Below are 15,374 nucleotides of genomic sequence, written 5' to 3' on the forward strand. Positions count from 1 at the left end.
CTTAGAAAGTTTGGAGACCCAGATCTAGAAATGACAGCCTTAGCCATGATTTGTTAAGGAAATATAATAAGGAGATATAAAGTAAAGTTTTTTGTTTTGTTTTTTAAAGTCAATACCAAGTTCAGCTTTCTGAGTTGGGCAGAGTTCCAACATTTGCATTCATCAGATTTTATTACTATAGTAGGATTCACGTACTTTACTGCAGAAGAGTAAAATTGATGATCCATCATGGCTCCCCCTGTGTTATTTGTCATAATCTTCTTATAAACATGGGCATAATGGACCAGTACCAGTAGTGGTAGTACTAGAGATGCACTTTTTATTGGCAAGTACAAGTAGCGATACTTTTGGTCAAGTACTTGCCGATACTGAGTACCAATACTTTGCGGTGCAATTTGCGTTCATTCAAAATGAATGGGTGCACATCACACTGCAAAGAATAGCATGCAATTTGAAAATCGCATGCAGTTTCCCCAGCTCTTTTGTGTGAACCGAGGCTTATCATAGCCATTCATTTTGTATGGATGCAAACTGCACTGCAAAGTATAGATGTCAGGTATCTGGAGCATTTATTTGAAAATACTCGGTACATTATTATTATTATACAGTATTTATAAAGTGCCAATAGTTCGCTCAGCGCTGTACATTACAAAGGGGACAGAACATGTGACAGAACAATACCAATACAATGTGATACATGAGGGGTTCGAGGGTACATCCCTATGTAATACCACATGGTACTCTATTGTCATTGTTCCCAGTATCAGGCTGGCATTTTCCTGCCCTCTTCTGCTATTGGCTTAAAGTGGTTCTAAAGGCTTAAGGTTTTTTACCTTCATATATTCTATGCATGAAGGTAAGAGCCCTTCTGTGTGCAGCGGGCTCCCCAGCCCTTCTCCTCAATCCTTACCTGAGCCCCCTCTGATCCAGTGCCGTTCTTGACAGCATCTGCTATCTGGGGACTGTACCTCCTCATTGGCTGAGACAGCAGGAGGAGCCCATTGGCCAGTGAGGCTCAAGAATGAGCAGGCAGTTGTGCCCCATGGGCAAGAAGCTTTCCCTGGAAGCATTGCTCGAAGGGGAGGAGCCAGGAGCACCGGAGGGGACCCAAAAAGAAGAGGATCGAGGCTGCTCTGTGCACAATCACTGCACAGAGCAGCTGAGTATGACATGTTTGTTTTTTCTTTTGGTTTTGTTTTTTTAAAGTGGTAGTAAACCACAGACAAAAAAAAAAAAGTCCCCTGCAGGGTAATGTTATAATATGCCAGTATGCATTGCATACTAGCACATTATGTAAAACTTACCTTAAAATGAAGCCCTCCAGTGTAACCACTGTAGATGCTTCCATCTTCAGCCATCTTCCTCTTGGGTTCACGAGCTTTTGGCGTGCGGGAGTCCCGGGCCACGGCACACAACTCTGAAAGAACGGCTTGGGTATGCCGTTCCTTCAGTGTGCATGTGCCAGATTAAATGAAGAGAGTATGGGGTAGATTTACTAAAGCTGGTTCACTCAGAATCTTGTACACCTGTACATGGCAGCCAATCAACTTCTAACTTCAGCTTGTTCAATTAAGCTTTAGCAATAAAATCTGGAAGCTGATTGGTTTCCATGCAGAAGTGCACAAGATTCTGAGTGAACCGGCTTTCGTAAGTAAACCCCAATATCTCCTAAATGATGCACGTTGTGTTATTTTACCTACATGTAAGCTTTATTATAAAGAGTTTACCTTAATGATGATACGTTGAAGTTTGTCCAGAAGAATGGAACCATTTTTATTCCATTATAGACTTCCAACTTGGCTTCAAAGGAATATTTGCCAACCTCCTCAGCAATATTCATGACACTTAAGAATATCATTTACAGTACACCAAAGTAAATTCATTTCTTTCCTTGTTTTTAAGATTAACGGCATTGATGTTCACAACCATGAAGAAGCTGTGGCTCTCCTGACAAGCGAAGACACCAAAAATGTTTTCTTACTAGTAGCAAGGCCAGAATTGCAGGTATAGTACCTTTTTTCCTTTGTGTGATCATCTCTGTGACCAATTAGAACCTCTCTTTCATCTATAATAAAAGATTTGGGAAAAGGGAGTAGGTATTACAAATACTTATTAGCAATGTAGTCATTTTCCATTTGGTCATGAAAAGGTGCAGTAGTTGCCTACATGTCCAGGGATACATTCACACTTGGACTTGCAGCTAGTGAGCTTCAATCACACAGGGTAATAGTCAGGGGTGGACTGACAACTCATGGGGCCCCCGGGCGATAGGGGATCATGGGGCCCCTGTGTTCTTGACCAAACTCAAAAAAGCCTATGAAAAAGGTACAAGGGGCATCTCATGGAGCCCCCTACTGACCCCGGGCCCTCGGGCAGTGCCCGAGTTTCCAAATGGTCAGTCCGCCCCTGGTAATAGTATATTTTGGTCCTGTTTTTCCATAAATATTAGTATTGTAAATGCTTATAGTGGTTTTCTTTGCAGTAATTATTATGTAGCTGCCAGGTGAGGAGCGAAAGAGAATACTATAGAGTGGTAGTTGAGTGATATCTCTGAGGCTGCTGACAACATGTCCATCATAGTGACATCATGACATCATTGTGGAGCCCAGCAGCAGTCTGGGGGATTTTGGATAGCTAGAAAAGGGAGGATTTTATTGTTTAGATGGGAGAAGGAAAAACAGCACAATCAGGTGTGCTCTCTCTCCCTTTCCCATTCTAAACTCTACTATACAGGCAATGCAAGAGTTGGACACCAGGTCAAATTCTGCATTGAAAAATGCATTTAATGATGTAGTAATGAATACAGAGGTCAAATTCTTAACCAAATGTTTTTTTAATGATGTGTTAATGAGTACAGAGTTGCATTCGTATCTGTCTGGATGTAACATGTTTCAACAGTCCCCTATAACCCACCTCTGCCATATAAAAGAAAAATTAACTTTTATGTTAGATGTTTCCCCAAAAAGATCATTTGTGCAAAAAAGGTCTTTTTCATAGATACATTTTGCTACAAAATAGCAGTAAGGTTGGAATTTTGAGGCAGTTTTTGCCAAATTTAGAACTTTTTGCTTCTCTGTTTTTCTATCAATCAAGCGAAAGAGAATACAATAGAGTGGTAGTTGAGTGATATCTCTGAGGCTGCTGACATCATGTCCAAGATAGTGGAGCTATCTAAGGACCTTTTCATACCGATCTCAGTGGGGGATCTGTCTGCTGATCCCACGCTGAGCAGGTGGATGACAGGTCCATGTCCACCCCACTTTGCAGAACGGACACGAACACAGCTTGTTCTCCTCTATGGGCAGTCAGATGTAAATGGACCACCTGTCTGTTTATACCCGACTGCCATCCGATCTGCCAAGACAGAGTGGAATGGATCTCCCATCCGTCTGTTTTTAGAGAATCGGATCGCATTGCATGTCCGTTTACACCCGATGCTCCATAAATGGAGGGTCCACCTTAAAAATGGACAGGTGGACCCGAACGGACTGCTAGTGTGAAAAGGGTGTATTACTCACAATAGCGAATGTTCGTTGGTCATTGACCAATAAGTAGTGCATCCGAGCCTTCTTCAAGTAAGGTGTCCCAGAAGAAAAAAGGCGTTTCTCATTAGTTAGGGTGTTCACATGGCTGCGCTGACCAGTGAACGCTGGGCTGTGTGTTACAGTGTATGGACCTCCACACTGGCAGCACAGAGTATTATAGCCCCTATGAGCAGCAAGGTCTAAAGGGGTGACAAGGATATCTGGAGTTAGTTCATTTTTTCATTTTTCATACAAAGTCCTGAACTTGCCCTTTAAGAGAAACCTCCATATGTGGGAAAGACGTTGCTGTCCCTGCTGAACTCTTGGAAATGCTAGTTGCCTGGCTATCTGACTGATTCTTATTTTATGTAGAGCTGTATTCTGTATAAAAAGTCAGTGGCATAACCAATAATCTCTTGTCTTATTGCTAGTGCTGTTGCGTTTTTGGATTTTGATTATTTTTACAAGCAGTCCATAACTTTAAAACACAAAGAAGATAAAATATTAATCACTTTATAGCTATCTGTAGGGCAGACCATTAAGGAGGGAGGACAGACAGGAAAGGGGGGGGAGGTTATTGGTATTGTTTCTTTGACAGATCTGTGATATAATCTTTTTTTTTTTTATCTTTTCCCCTGGCGCACAGCTGGATGAAGGATGGATGGACGATGACAGAAATGATTTTCTGGATGATCTGCACATGGATATGCTGGAGGAACAGCACCACCAGGCAATGCAATTTACAGCCAGCATGCTTGAGCAGGTAATGTGATTCTGCACTGTACTCTGTCACCAGCTCTTGTCATATCTTGTAGTGCCATTCCCGCCTCCCATTAAATGGATTAAACTAACCAGCCAGTTTAATGAATATATGAGGTTAGGACTAGCTGGGGCTATTTGTCAGAGCATCACATTAAAGGCTTACAGGGGGAGAGGACAATATATTTTCATTGTTTTAGCTGGATGCTTTTAATATAACCGGACTGACAGCTAGAGATAAGATACGTTCCTAATGTTCAGTGATTAGAGGACAGAGATCCTAACACTTACCAAGGTAGGGACCATACAAACAATAAGTAAATCGCACAAAAATTTTGGTCTGAGGAGCAATTGAACAATATTCTGATCGTTAGTATACAGCTTTCGAGAGGCGATCACGACCGTTTATGCGACAGTAACTGAAGGGACAAGTGCCGAAATTACCAGATGGTATGTTTTTTGTTTAATTAGTACAGTAGTCATCTTAATGTACAATACAATATATGACGTCACTTCTGAAATTCTATTCTGTCATACAAGAATTTTGGAAGTTGAATAACCTCTTCGTTTTCGATATGAGACTAGCATGCCAAAAAAAAACGGATGATCATTTGTTCGATATTCTCATCATGCGTACTAGGTATAAGGATGGCCTTGTTCAACAAACCTGGCCTGTAGTCTGGGAATCCCACACTTACAGGCAAACCCCACTGAGTTCTGTAGGACTATGGTCTTTTATCTGGCCATTTTCAAGGCTAATAGGCAAGCTATTGCTACATAAGGGACACAAGCATTGAGCACTCTTATTGGGGACACGTACCAATGCAAAAACAGTTTTAAAAATACAGTTCAGCAGATTGAAGATATTTTCAATCAGTTTGAAGAGCAGCTTTGAAAGTACACAGAACTTTACATACCTTGCTTGGTAGATGCCATAAAGCTGAACTTGGTATTTTAGGACAGTACATTGTAGTCCCATAAAAGTGGGAAGTGATTCCTCCTATTTATTACAGGTATTTATATAACCCCATCAATTTACGCAGCGCTTTACATATATATTGTACATTCACATCAGTCCCTAACCCCCAAGGAACGTGCAATTTACAGTCCCTAACTCACATTCATACATACTAGGACCAGTTAACCTACCAGCATGTCTTTGGAGTGTGGGAGGAAACCCACACAGGCACAAAGAGAACATGCAAACTCCACGCAGGTAGTGTCATGATTGGGATTTGAACCAATTACCCTAGTGTTGCTAGGCAGAAGTGCTGACCACTTAGCCACTGTGCTGTCATTATATTATAAGCAGACCTATGCAAGTATGCAGCCTGCTTGGTCAGGAAATGGATTGGTAGTGAGCATCCCTGTGCCATACCAGGCCATATGTCTGTCATCAGTGGAGGTGTCTTTGCAAGAGCCTATCAAGGCAAGGCACTTTTTCACAATGTTGATGAATAAAGTTTCCTTCCCACATCCTGTCCCCCCAAAAGGTGTGAATTGTTATTGAGGGGCGGGGGGGTATAGGGAAATTTGGAGGCCCCTTTTACAATAAGTGTCCCCATATATCTACCTCATCCCAGGGCAAGAAGTACAAGTGATTCATTATTCAAGAAAGAGTAGATTGTAAATAAATATACCAACACCTTGCAAAAAGTAATTTCATAAAAATACAATAAGGACAAAAAATGTCACTAATGTCCACCAATGTAAAACCAACATCAGTCATGACGTTCAGCAAATCCTCATCACTGACATCAAGCGATAATATCAACCCACCGCACTCCCATTGCTAAAAGACAGATCGCTGATGCTGTGGTCAATTAAACACAGGGCCAAGGATCCTAGGTGATGTCAGTGACCAAACCAGAATCTCATTCATGCTACTGCAGAGGTATTATTGTTGAAGGTTCATGTAAAAACAAGTATTGTTGTACTGCCAAAGTAATTTTTTAAAAGTAAAAACTTTTTTTACTAGATTTGGTTAGAGTATAGAAGGAGTAAAACCTGTCTTCCTTATTTCATGTTCTGAGAACAGCCTTGAGAATTTGGATTTCCAAACACTTTCTGTCTTGATGACAGTGATCACCAAGACATATTGAGAGGGCGAATCCCCCCATCAGGGCCACAGACAGCAATAAAAAACCTAAAAGGGGTCATAATCTTTCCCAACTTCTAAACCAACAAAAACAATTGTCTATGCACAAATACATGCACATGGCTAAAGGAAGATACTGGTTTTCCTGTTTACTGGAAGATATAGGCTTACTGTTTTGCCTGCCAAAGGATTTGTAATCCTGTACAGCCAGTATTTCGATTTACAAATCTTTGCCATACTGCATGACCACACATATCTCCTGGTTCAATAGCACAGTTTCCCGTGTCACCTCTCCTGGTGACACCTTTTTCTAATGAGCAGTTAAATGACCCAGGTAGGAGTAATGGTAGACCAGGAAGAAGTGGAGCAGTCAGCCTTGCTAGCAGAGGTTTGTATAGAATGCTTCTTTGAGTAAGGTGACCCAGAATACAGAAGTGCTTCTCATTGGTCAGCACTAGCATGTGGCTGCACTGACCAATGAGCAGTGTATGGATGCCCACAGTGGCAGCACTATGTGCAGCAGGGTCTGGAGGGGTGAACAGGATATTTGGAGTTCATCTTTTCATTTTTTGTGAAAAGGTGGACTCACCCACTGGGAGATTTATGTGTACTTTAAGTGGAAATTTGAGGTAATGGAATGTAGACTTTGTACAGGCTTTTTTATATAATGCTCATGGAGTCTGTTGCTTTTTATGTCAATTTACCTTCTATTTTTTGACCTTATTAAAATATTTGCTTTGTCATTTCTGAATTTCTAGAAAAAGATTGAAGAAGACGGTGGAACCACAGACACTGCAACCATTTTGTCCAACCAGTTAGAGAAGGACAGTGGTGTTGGGCGTACAGATGAAAGCACCCGCAACGATGAAAGCTCGGAGCAGGAGAACATTGCCGATGATCACACCACATCATCAAACACACTGGAGAGTCAGAAGAAGCTGATGTACAGTCAAGACACTCTGGGCAGCGGAGATATGCAGTTCAGCAACGAGTCCTTTATATCTGCTGACTGTACAGATGCTGACTTCCTAGGCATCCCCATGGATGAGTGCGAGAGATTCCGAAAACTTCTCGAACTGAAGTGCCAGGTCCAAAGTGCCAACCAGCGGAGTCGATATTACCAAACCAGCACAATGGAGACCAACCGCAGTGACCAGGAGAGCGTGGACCGTGAACTTGAAATGCTGAATGAGGAGCTGCACAGCATCGAGCTTGAGTGTTTGAACATAGTCCGTGCTCATAAAATGCAACAACTGAAGGAGCAGTACAGAGAATCCTGGATGCTGCACAACAGCGGCTTCCGTAACTACAACACGAGCATCGACGTGCGTAGGCACGAGCTCTCTGATATCACCGAATTGCCAGAGAAGTCAGACAAGGACAGCTCAAGTGCCTACAACACTGGGGAAAGCTGCCGTAGCACCCCTCTGACTTTGGAAATTTCCCCCGACAACTCACTGCGCAGGACAGCTGAAGCTCTTAACAGCTGTCCAGAAGGAGCAGCCAGTAGCAGTCCTTACAATGGATCGCAGAAGAATGTACGATCAAGCGGAGAAAGCCGCGAGTCCAGCCCTGCCAGATATCACCAAACTGCTAAGGACTCAGACTCAAGCAAATCAGTGGAAGCCAGAGACAAAAAAGTTGCCGATATGGGTAAAAGTCAAAGTTCTTCTGAAAAGCAGTCAAGTTCTTTTGTGCCACCCTATCGCCATTCACCTTACAAGCACGCCCACATCCCCGCCCATGCGCAGCACTATCAGAGTTACATGCAGCTGATCCAGCAAAAATCAGCAGTCGAGTATGCTCAAAGCCAGATGAGTTTGGTCAGCATGTGTAAAGATCTTCAGAATGCCTCGGAGCCAAGGATGGAATGGAAAGTGAAAGTACGTAGTGACGGGACCCGCTACATCACGAAAAGACCTGTTCGAGATAAGTTGTTAAGAGAAAGAGCCATTAAGATCAAAGAGGAGAGAAGCGGAATGACAACAGATGATGACGCCATTAGCGAAATGAAAATGGGACGTTACTGGAGCAAGGAAGAACGCAAGCAGCACATTAGGAAGGCCTCTGAACAGAGAAAACGTAGAGAGTTCATGATGCAGAGCAGGTTGGATTGCTTAAAAGAGAAACAGACTGCAGAGGACAACAAGGAGGTCAGCATCATTGACCTCAGCCACAAAAAGATGATGAAGAAACGCAATAAAAAGATTTTTGACAACTGGATGACAATTCAAGAACTGTTAACCCATGGCACGAAATCTCCTGATGGAACGCGAGTGTACAACTCGCTACTCTCCGTCACAACTGTATAAAACATAGAACTCCAAACTTTTCTTCTCTTCTTTTGTAAATACAAACTACCATTGCGGTAGAATTCCCCCGCCTCGTTAAATGTGGCAGATATTTTTCCTTTTTGTAAATATAAGATAATTACAGTCACTGTGTTAATAGTTTTGGCTTTTTTACATACCTAATCTTACAACTCAGTGTCAAAATTGCACAAAACCTCACTGCTGCTCCTGAGACAATAACAACTACTTGCAGCTGATGCCTTGAGTACCCAACACAGCAGTGGGATCATAATTGGCCAAATCCCCCAAGACTCAGTTGTTCTCCCAAGAAAAAGAAGGTGAATCATTTAGAAGACTTAAACTGATATGCCCAAAGTAAATAGAATCTTGGGGTTTGGTGCCTGGGCATTCCTTGGTCAATGGAAATGGTCTTACAACAGTCACATACACTGATATGTAAGGTCATCAGGTGAAACAAAAGGATTATGAGCTGATGCCTTGAGTACCCAACACAGCAGTGGGATGATAATTGGCCAAATCCCCCAAGACTCAGTCGTTCTCCCAAGAAAAAGAAGGTGAATCATTTAGAAGACTTAAACTGATATGCCCAAAGTAAATAGAATCTTGGGGTTTGGTGCTTGGGCACTCCTTGGTCAATGGAAATGGTCTTACAACAGTCACATACACTGATATGTAAGGTCATCAGGTGAAACAAAAGGATTGTGAGCACTCCACTACATCAGGAAGGGCAGTGCCTGTGTTTAAACAATGCTGTATAACAATGCAGCCTTTATACAGTTGACATTTTTGTTGAAGGTTTGATAAGAGACAACGCATTTTGGGATCTGCTTCCAAGTCATCATGACTGTGAGTAAAAGTAACTGAAGCAGGAGGGATGATACTGACATTGCAAATAAGGAACCTGACAATCCATGCAGGATAGTGTGAGCCTTCTAGCTAAACAGGACAACACAGCTGTCAGTGAATCCTGATGAGGAGGATGCAGATCCCTAAAATGTGTTGACTGTTGTGGAACCATCAGTAAACATTCCAATTGTATAAATAATACCGTGGTATAGAACATTATTTTGGACATAGGCACTGTTCCTCCAGACAGAATGGAGGATCCACATTCATTTTGTCTCAGCTCATGTACAGTAAACGCATTGTCAAGTGAGCAGCCTACTATTTCTACTCGATACAGACTTATAACCAACATCCAAAGGCACCTCATTTCTCCTATACCTGCGGTCATCATACAGCCTTATTTCCATTATATTCCTCAGGGAACAAAATGGATATTGAGTGGCTGTTTAAGTTGTTTGAACCGTATAAATTAGCTGCCTATTTGATTAGGCCAAAGCACCAAATTGTTCTAATCAAATTGGCTTATTGAAGGGGCATTTCCGGCTAAACGCAGTTTAAAAAACACACAGAAGGGAAGTTTTGTCAAAAGAATTGCAAGTGATGCTTACTGATCTGCCTCCTGTTTGCTTTACTTTTTAGTAACAAGAAAACCGCAAGATGTTGAGCTTAAGGGCTCGTTCACACTTGGCTGTTTTACCAAAACTTGCCAAACGCACCTATAGCGTTTGGCAAGCGTTGGTCCGGCGTTTGCAGAACGTTTTTTAATGCTCGGTAAATGCTTCGCAAATGCCGCATGCGCGGTTTAGCGGAGGTTGCTAGGCGTTTGCAGAGCGTTAATAACGCCCCACAGACGCCGATAATGCAGTTTTAGTGGTGTTACCGCTCCACAAACGCCCCACAACCGCGTTGCAACCGCACCGCAAACGCCGGCCGGGAATTTGCGGAGTGGCACCATAGACGAGAATAGGAGGCTTCAACGTCCGTTTTGCCGTGACGCGACACGAACGCTCCTGTTAGAACAACACTATGTGCTGTAATGTGCAGAATTGGCAGAGGCGTTTGGGAAGTGGTAAAAACGCTTCCCAACCGCCTCTCTGCCGCCTGCACACAACGCTAGTGTGAATGTAGCCTTAGGAAGCATGGGAGCTACCATTGCATAAGACTAGGTTCACGCTATATCAGGTTGTCCTGCCTGCGTTTTCCGCAGGGAAAAGGTGCATGCACCTTTTAAACAATGCAGCCGCAGGGAAACTGCATGATCTTTTTGACCATTTGTTTTTCCTGTGGTTCCCATACCTGCAAACTCTCTGCGGCCTGAGATGTATGGGGGGCTGCCATTCAGAATGAATAACAGCCCTGCACCTCTCATAAGAACAAGTGCAATTCCTTCACCCTCAACCAGCTCGCGGACTGCAGGCAAGTGTGAACCTAGGATAAGAATGTTGGCTTGTATTAAAGACCCAACAGTGGCGTGAATATCAGGAGTGCAAATGTTTCTGTTTCTTCTTCCAAGTCTTAGAGAATAAGCATGAAAGCCAAGTGAGCTACCATTGTTTGGGGGGGAGCTCATAACTGGCAGCCCCCATGTTTCACTCTTAGCTCAGGTTTTTTTCCATGCCTTCCTCTAAGCCCTCCCATCCATCAACTTGGCAGGCACTCCCACTACAAGCCTGATTTAAGCATTCAGCTGGCATGTGGCAGTTTATTATAGTGACAGAATTCATATGTGTACAGCAGCTGAATTAAAAATGGCTTTGTGATTTAGGAAGGAATAGGTAAGTGATATAAAGGGTGTGTTATAAACTTTTCTTGCAGCTGTTCTTCAGTAAGAGGATGGAGACAGCAGTGATGTACAGAGTGCACTAACCCTAAGCTATGAATCAGATTTCAGTTTGTTGAAGACAGATCGCTGAAAGAGGGTGTCAAATTGGTTTCATTGTAAGGACATTGCTCTTTGCTTAATAAATAATTTCATTACTTCCTCGTCCATTGAGGGACACAGAAATACTGTCATCATCGGGTTATACTACCACGTACATGAGGATTGGACACTGGCAAACAAAAAACTGTAGGCCAGCCCAGGATATAAGTACCTTCTCTTACTACCAGCATGCTTCAGTTTTTGGCTACTCCGCTAGGTGGGTGGACATCCTATTTTCAGGACCGCTGTATGGAATCCTGGCTTTTGGAGGATTACATCCAGAACCCCGTTGGACTAGACATTGAGGGCATAGTCTGGAAGTGACCTTTAGCCCTGTGTTTCACATAGGGTGCTATTTAGACTCAGTTCTGGTTGAAGTTCGCTGCAGAGTGCTTTAGAGGTTCAGAGCCACGGACATTATTTCAGTGCTTGTCCTGTCTTAGAGGTCTCACTTTGTGAATAAGCCAGTTGGTCCAAGCATCGGTAGCTACCTCAATTAAATAGGTTGTGATGATCTGTTGGAGGCTTCCCTGCTTATCCCTCACATGGGTATCCTGTGAGTACACATGCATAGGACACTTTGATTGATGTGCTGCTTTGCAGATCCCATGTCTAAAACACATCTACTAATCTGTGATTGCTACAGTGTGGTAGTCTAGCACTGCGTAAATTGATGGAGCTATAGAAGTACCTGTAATAAATAATAAATGAATAGTCTAGGAAGACTACTTCCTGCAAGGTCTACCATGGGATGTGGAAGACATACTTTACTTGATGTGAGTCTGGAGCCTTCGACCCTAGGGTCTTCTCCATGGATGCATCTCAGCACCATCAGGGGCCAGGTCTCTGCCCTTTCGATCTTCTTCCAGACTATTGAGCTCTTATTGTCCTCTTTGATTAGGATGTTTGTAGACAGAGTTTCCTATGTAGCTCCCCGTTTGTTTTCCTGTGACTCTATGGGATGTGAATCTGGTTCTATTTGCGCTTTAGAAACCGCCATTAGAGATATCCCTGTCTTTACTGTCACCCACAAGGAGGTATTCCTTATAGCCATCACCTCTGTTGGTTGGTTGTCTAAGCTGGTGGCCTATCCTGAAAAGAGTCCTTATGGTTTTGCATAGAGACAAGATGTTATTGAGGCCCAAGACTTCCTTCTTTCCGTATGTAGTTATTATTATTATTATTATTATTATTACATTGAGTTTATATAGCACCAAAGGGTTTGCTCAGCGCTGTACAATAGAGGGGGGGACAATACATGAAACAGTACAACAATAACAAGCAGCACACGAGGGGTTAGAGGGCCCTACTCTTTCGAGCTTACAATCTAGGAGGGAAGCGGGTAGTGGTACAGGAGGAAGTGGCTGTGGGGGATGGAGTGGTAGGAGGAATGAAGGAGAACGGCTGTTAGGTGAGGGTGGGGTAGGCTTCCCTGAAGAGGTGGGTTTTCAGGGAGCGCCTGAAGGTGAGGAGGGAAGGTGACAGTCTAATGGATTGGGGTAGTTTCTGTCTTTTACTTCAACCAATACTGTGCTTTCATGCCTCTCTGTCTGGCTCCAGTTCAACAAAAGATTTCGCTCCTGAGTTTGGATGTAGTTCAGGATGTGAGAGTTATCTGTCAGTTACTACTTTCTTTAGGAAGACTGATTCCCTTTTTTGTAATCCTGGATGTACCCCGTGCTCCAGAATCTTGTTTCAGTGTCTCTAAAAGACTCAGGCAGACCATCCTCCAGACTTATGGTCTCAAGGATCAGGTTCCATCCTTTCTTGTCAAGGCACACTCTACTAGACCTGCGATCCTCTTGCAAGGCTGTCATCTGCTTTTTCTTGTTTTCACAAGTTGGATGTTGCAGTTTCATCTAATACAAGCACAGGGTCCTTCAGGTGGCTTTTTGTTGGACTTCTTTTGAAAGGTGAATGACTTCCTGTGTCCCTCAATAGATGAGATAGGAAATAAGTATTTTTGTACTTACCATAAACTACTTTCCTGGCGCCAATCCATGCCACATGTATTTTGCCATAATTGGCACCAGGAAAGGAAAATTACAGTAAGTGTTTGATACAATTTTCCATTTTCCTAGCGCCAACATGGCAGCATACATGTGGTAGTATGCTGCCATGGATTAGCTCCAGGAAAGGAAAATGAAGGTAAATATTTGATACAATTTGTTGGGTTTTTTTAAAGTCAGTTGAGGGATACAGGTCCCACCCTTCTGACTTTATAGTCATGCTCTCTGGAAGGCGGCATGATGGTAATAGGAGGGGTTGTCCTGGGTAGGCTTATGTTTTTTTGTTTGCCTCCTGTAGGCAGCTGTATAACCCGAAGGTGAGACTTCCTATGTCCTTCAATGGACTCTATGTAAAGGATTTTACAGTGAGTGCAAAAATATTTTTCTCTCCCTCTGGTATAGACATTTTGCAGTGTACAATTTATATGTCCGCCATTCTCTACAGTTATCGAATGTGATTGCCAAATAGTTCTTTATTACACATGTAATAACTTTTAATCTTTACTCATAAATAAACACAAGCTTTCTTGCCTAAAAACACAGAAGCAACTGCCAATATAAAAAAATATATTTTATTAAACTGTATTTTGTGATATTACTTTGCTGTTGTGTTTTTATATAACCTGCCTTTCTATTTATCATTATCTACAATAACAGGATATCATGATGTAAGCCAGCAGTCTACAGAAAAAGCCAATTATGTATCAGTTCTTATATAAAATTTCTGTTTTATACATTGTTTTTGATATGTCCAGAATGATCTTTAAAGGGGTTGTGAGAGGTTGAATGCAGTTTAAACTTATGAATTTATCTGACAGCAAATACCAGGAGTCCCTAGGGAATATAGGAATCCTGGCAGATAACTGTTTTTACCTGGCTTTTTTACACAGCAAATCATGCATTGGTGCTGAATTGAGCATCACAGAGTCAAACTCAGAATGAACAAGCTGCTTACCGCTTTCTTCTGTCTTATATAATTCTCTCCGCGGACTCTCATATCTTCCTACAGCCTTCTCTTCCCTGTGTTACATTTTATCATTGCCTGCGGCAAGGCATGCAGGATTTGAGTTCAAAGACTGATAATTGTGAAGAGCAGGGTAAACAGTACAACATGGGAACTAATGATTAAAACACACATCTCTGACCGTAATATTAACCTTCACAATCTCCTGGAGTGTTGTTTTTTTTCTGCCTACACAACTCCTTTAAAGGGTCTTTAATGCTCCATTGTGTGCTCCATTCGGACTTATCGGCAAGGAAAGGTCACTTCAGTTAAGAAGGAAATGTGTCATTTTCTTTCGTTATTTGTTTGTACTGAAATATTGACATTTCATGAAATAGCAAGATGGTTGCAAACATGGCAAATGAGAGAAAATAAATTATTGTTTTGTATGCACAATAAGGTGGGATTGTGTTGCTTTGCTTCTTTGCAAATTAAAGGGATGCTGTATTTTACTGACACCAGTTTTAATAAATTCTTCACATGCACCACGCTCACTAAATCACTAGCAATCTGCTGATCCTGGCTAGCTCAACAAATATCTGGAGGTAGTATAGTACACAACTGTCAGAGGAGGAGGAAAAAACGGAAGATCATTTATTATAAAATAAATATAAAATAATATGAAAATAAAAATACTATACATATAAAATATAAATAAAAAAAATTTAAATGATATAAAATTAAATATAAAACAATATAGGAATATTATGAATGAAAGTAGCTGTAAATCCTTACATATACCCAGTGAAGTGACTGGCGTCAGCTGATACATAGAAACAAAACAAATCCTCCTACATAAGTTGTACCTGTTTATCTCTAGTCTTCTCTCCCCTACGTCCGTTCAAAGTGATGAATTTAAAAAGCTTGTCGAGAGTTCCGAAAAAAGGGGGCTGAGAGCTGAA

General features: G+C 42.1%; 1 protein-coding gene across 4 annotated transcripts in view; it reads left to right on the forward strand.

Annotated features, from left to right (window-relative positions):
• The window catches only part of PDZRN3 (PDZ domain containing ring finger 3), a 350,680-nt gene extending 335,809 nt beyond the window's left edge, over positions 1-14,871 (forward strand). For all 4 annotated transcript variants that reach the window (XM_089654795.1, XM_089654796.1, XM_089654798.1 and 1 more), the window contains 3 exons: positions 1,903-2,004; positions 4,171-4,287; positions 7,140-14,871. In XM_089654795.1, the coding sequence (XP_089510921.1) occupies positions 1,903-2,004; positions 4,171-4,287; positions 7,140-8,693 (1,773 nt within the window). In that variant the 3' untranslated portion in view covers positions 8,694-14,871. The remainder of the gene's footprint in view (positions 1-1,902; positions 2,005-4,170; positions 4,288-7,139) is intronic.
• Positions 14,872-15,374: the final 503 nt, after the last annotated feature.

Source organism: Staurois parvus, unplaced genomic scaffold (assembly GCF_062004578.1).
Source record: "Staurois parvus isolate SC_StPar_1 unplaced genomic scaffold, SC_StPar_1.0 ptg000799l, whole genome shotgun sequence".
NCBI lineage: Eukaryota > Metazoa > Chordata > Amphibia > Anura > Ranidae > Staurois > Staurois parvus.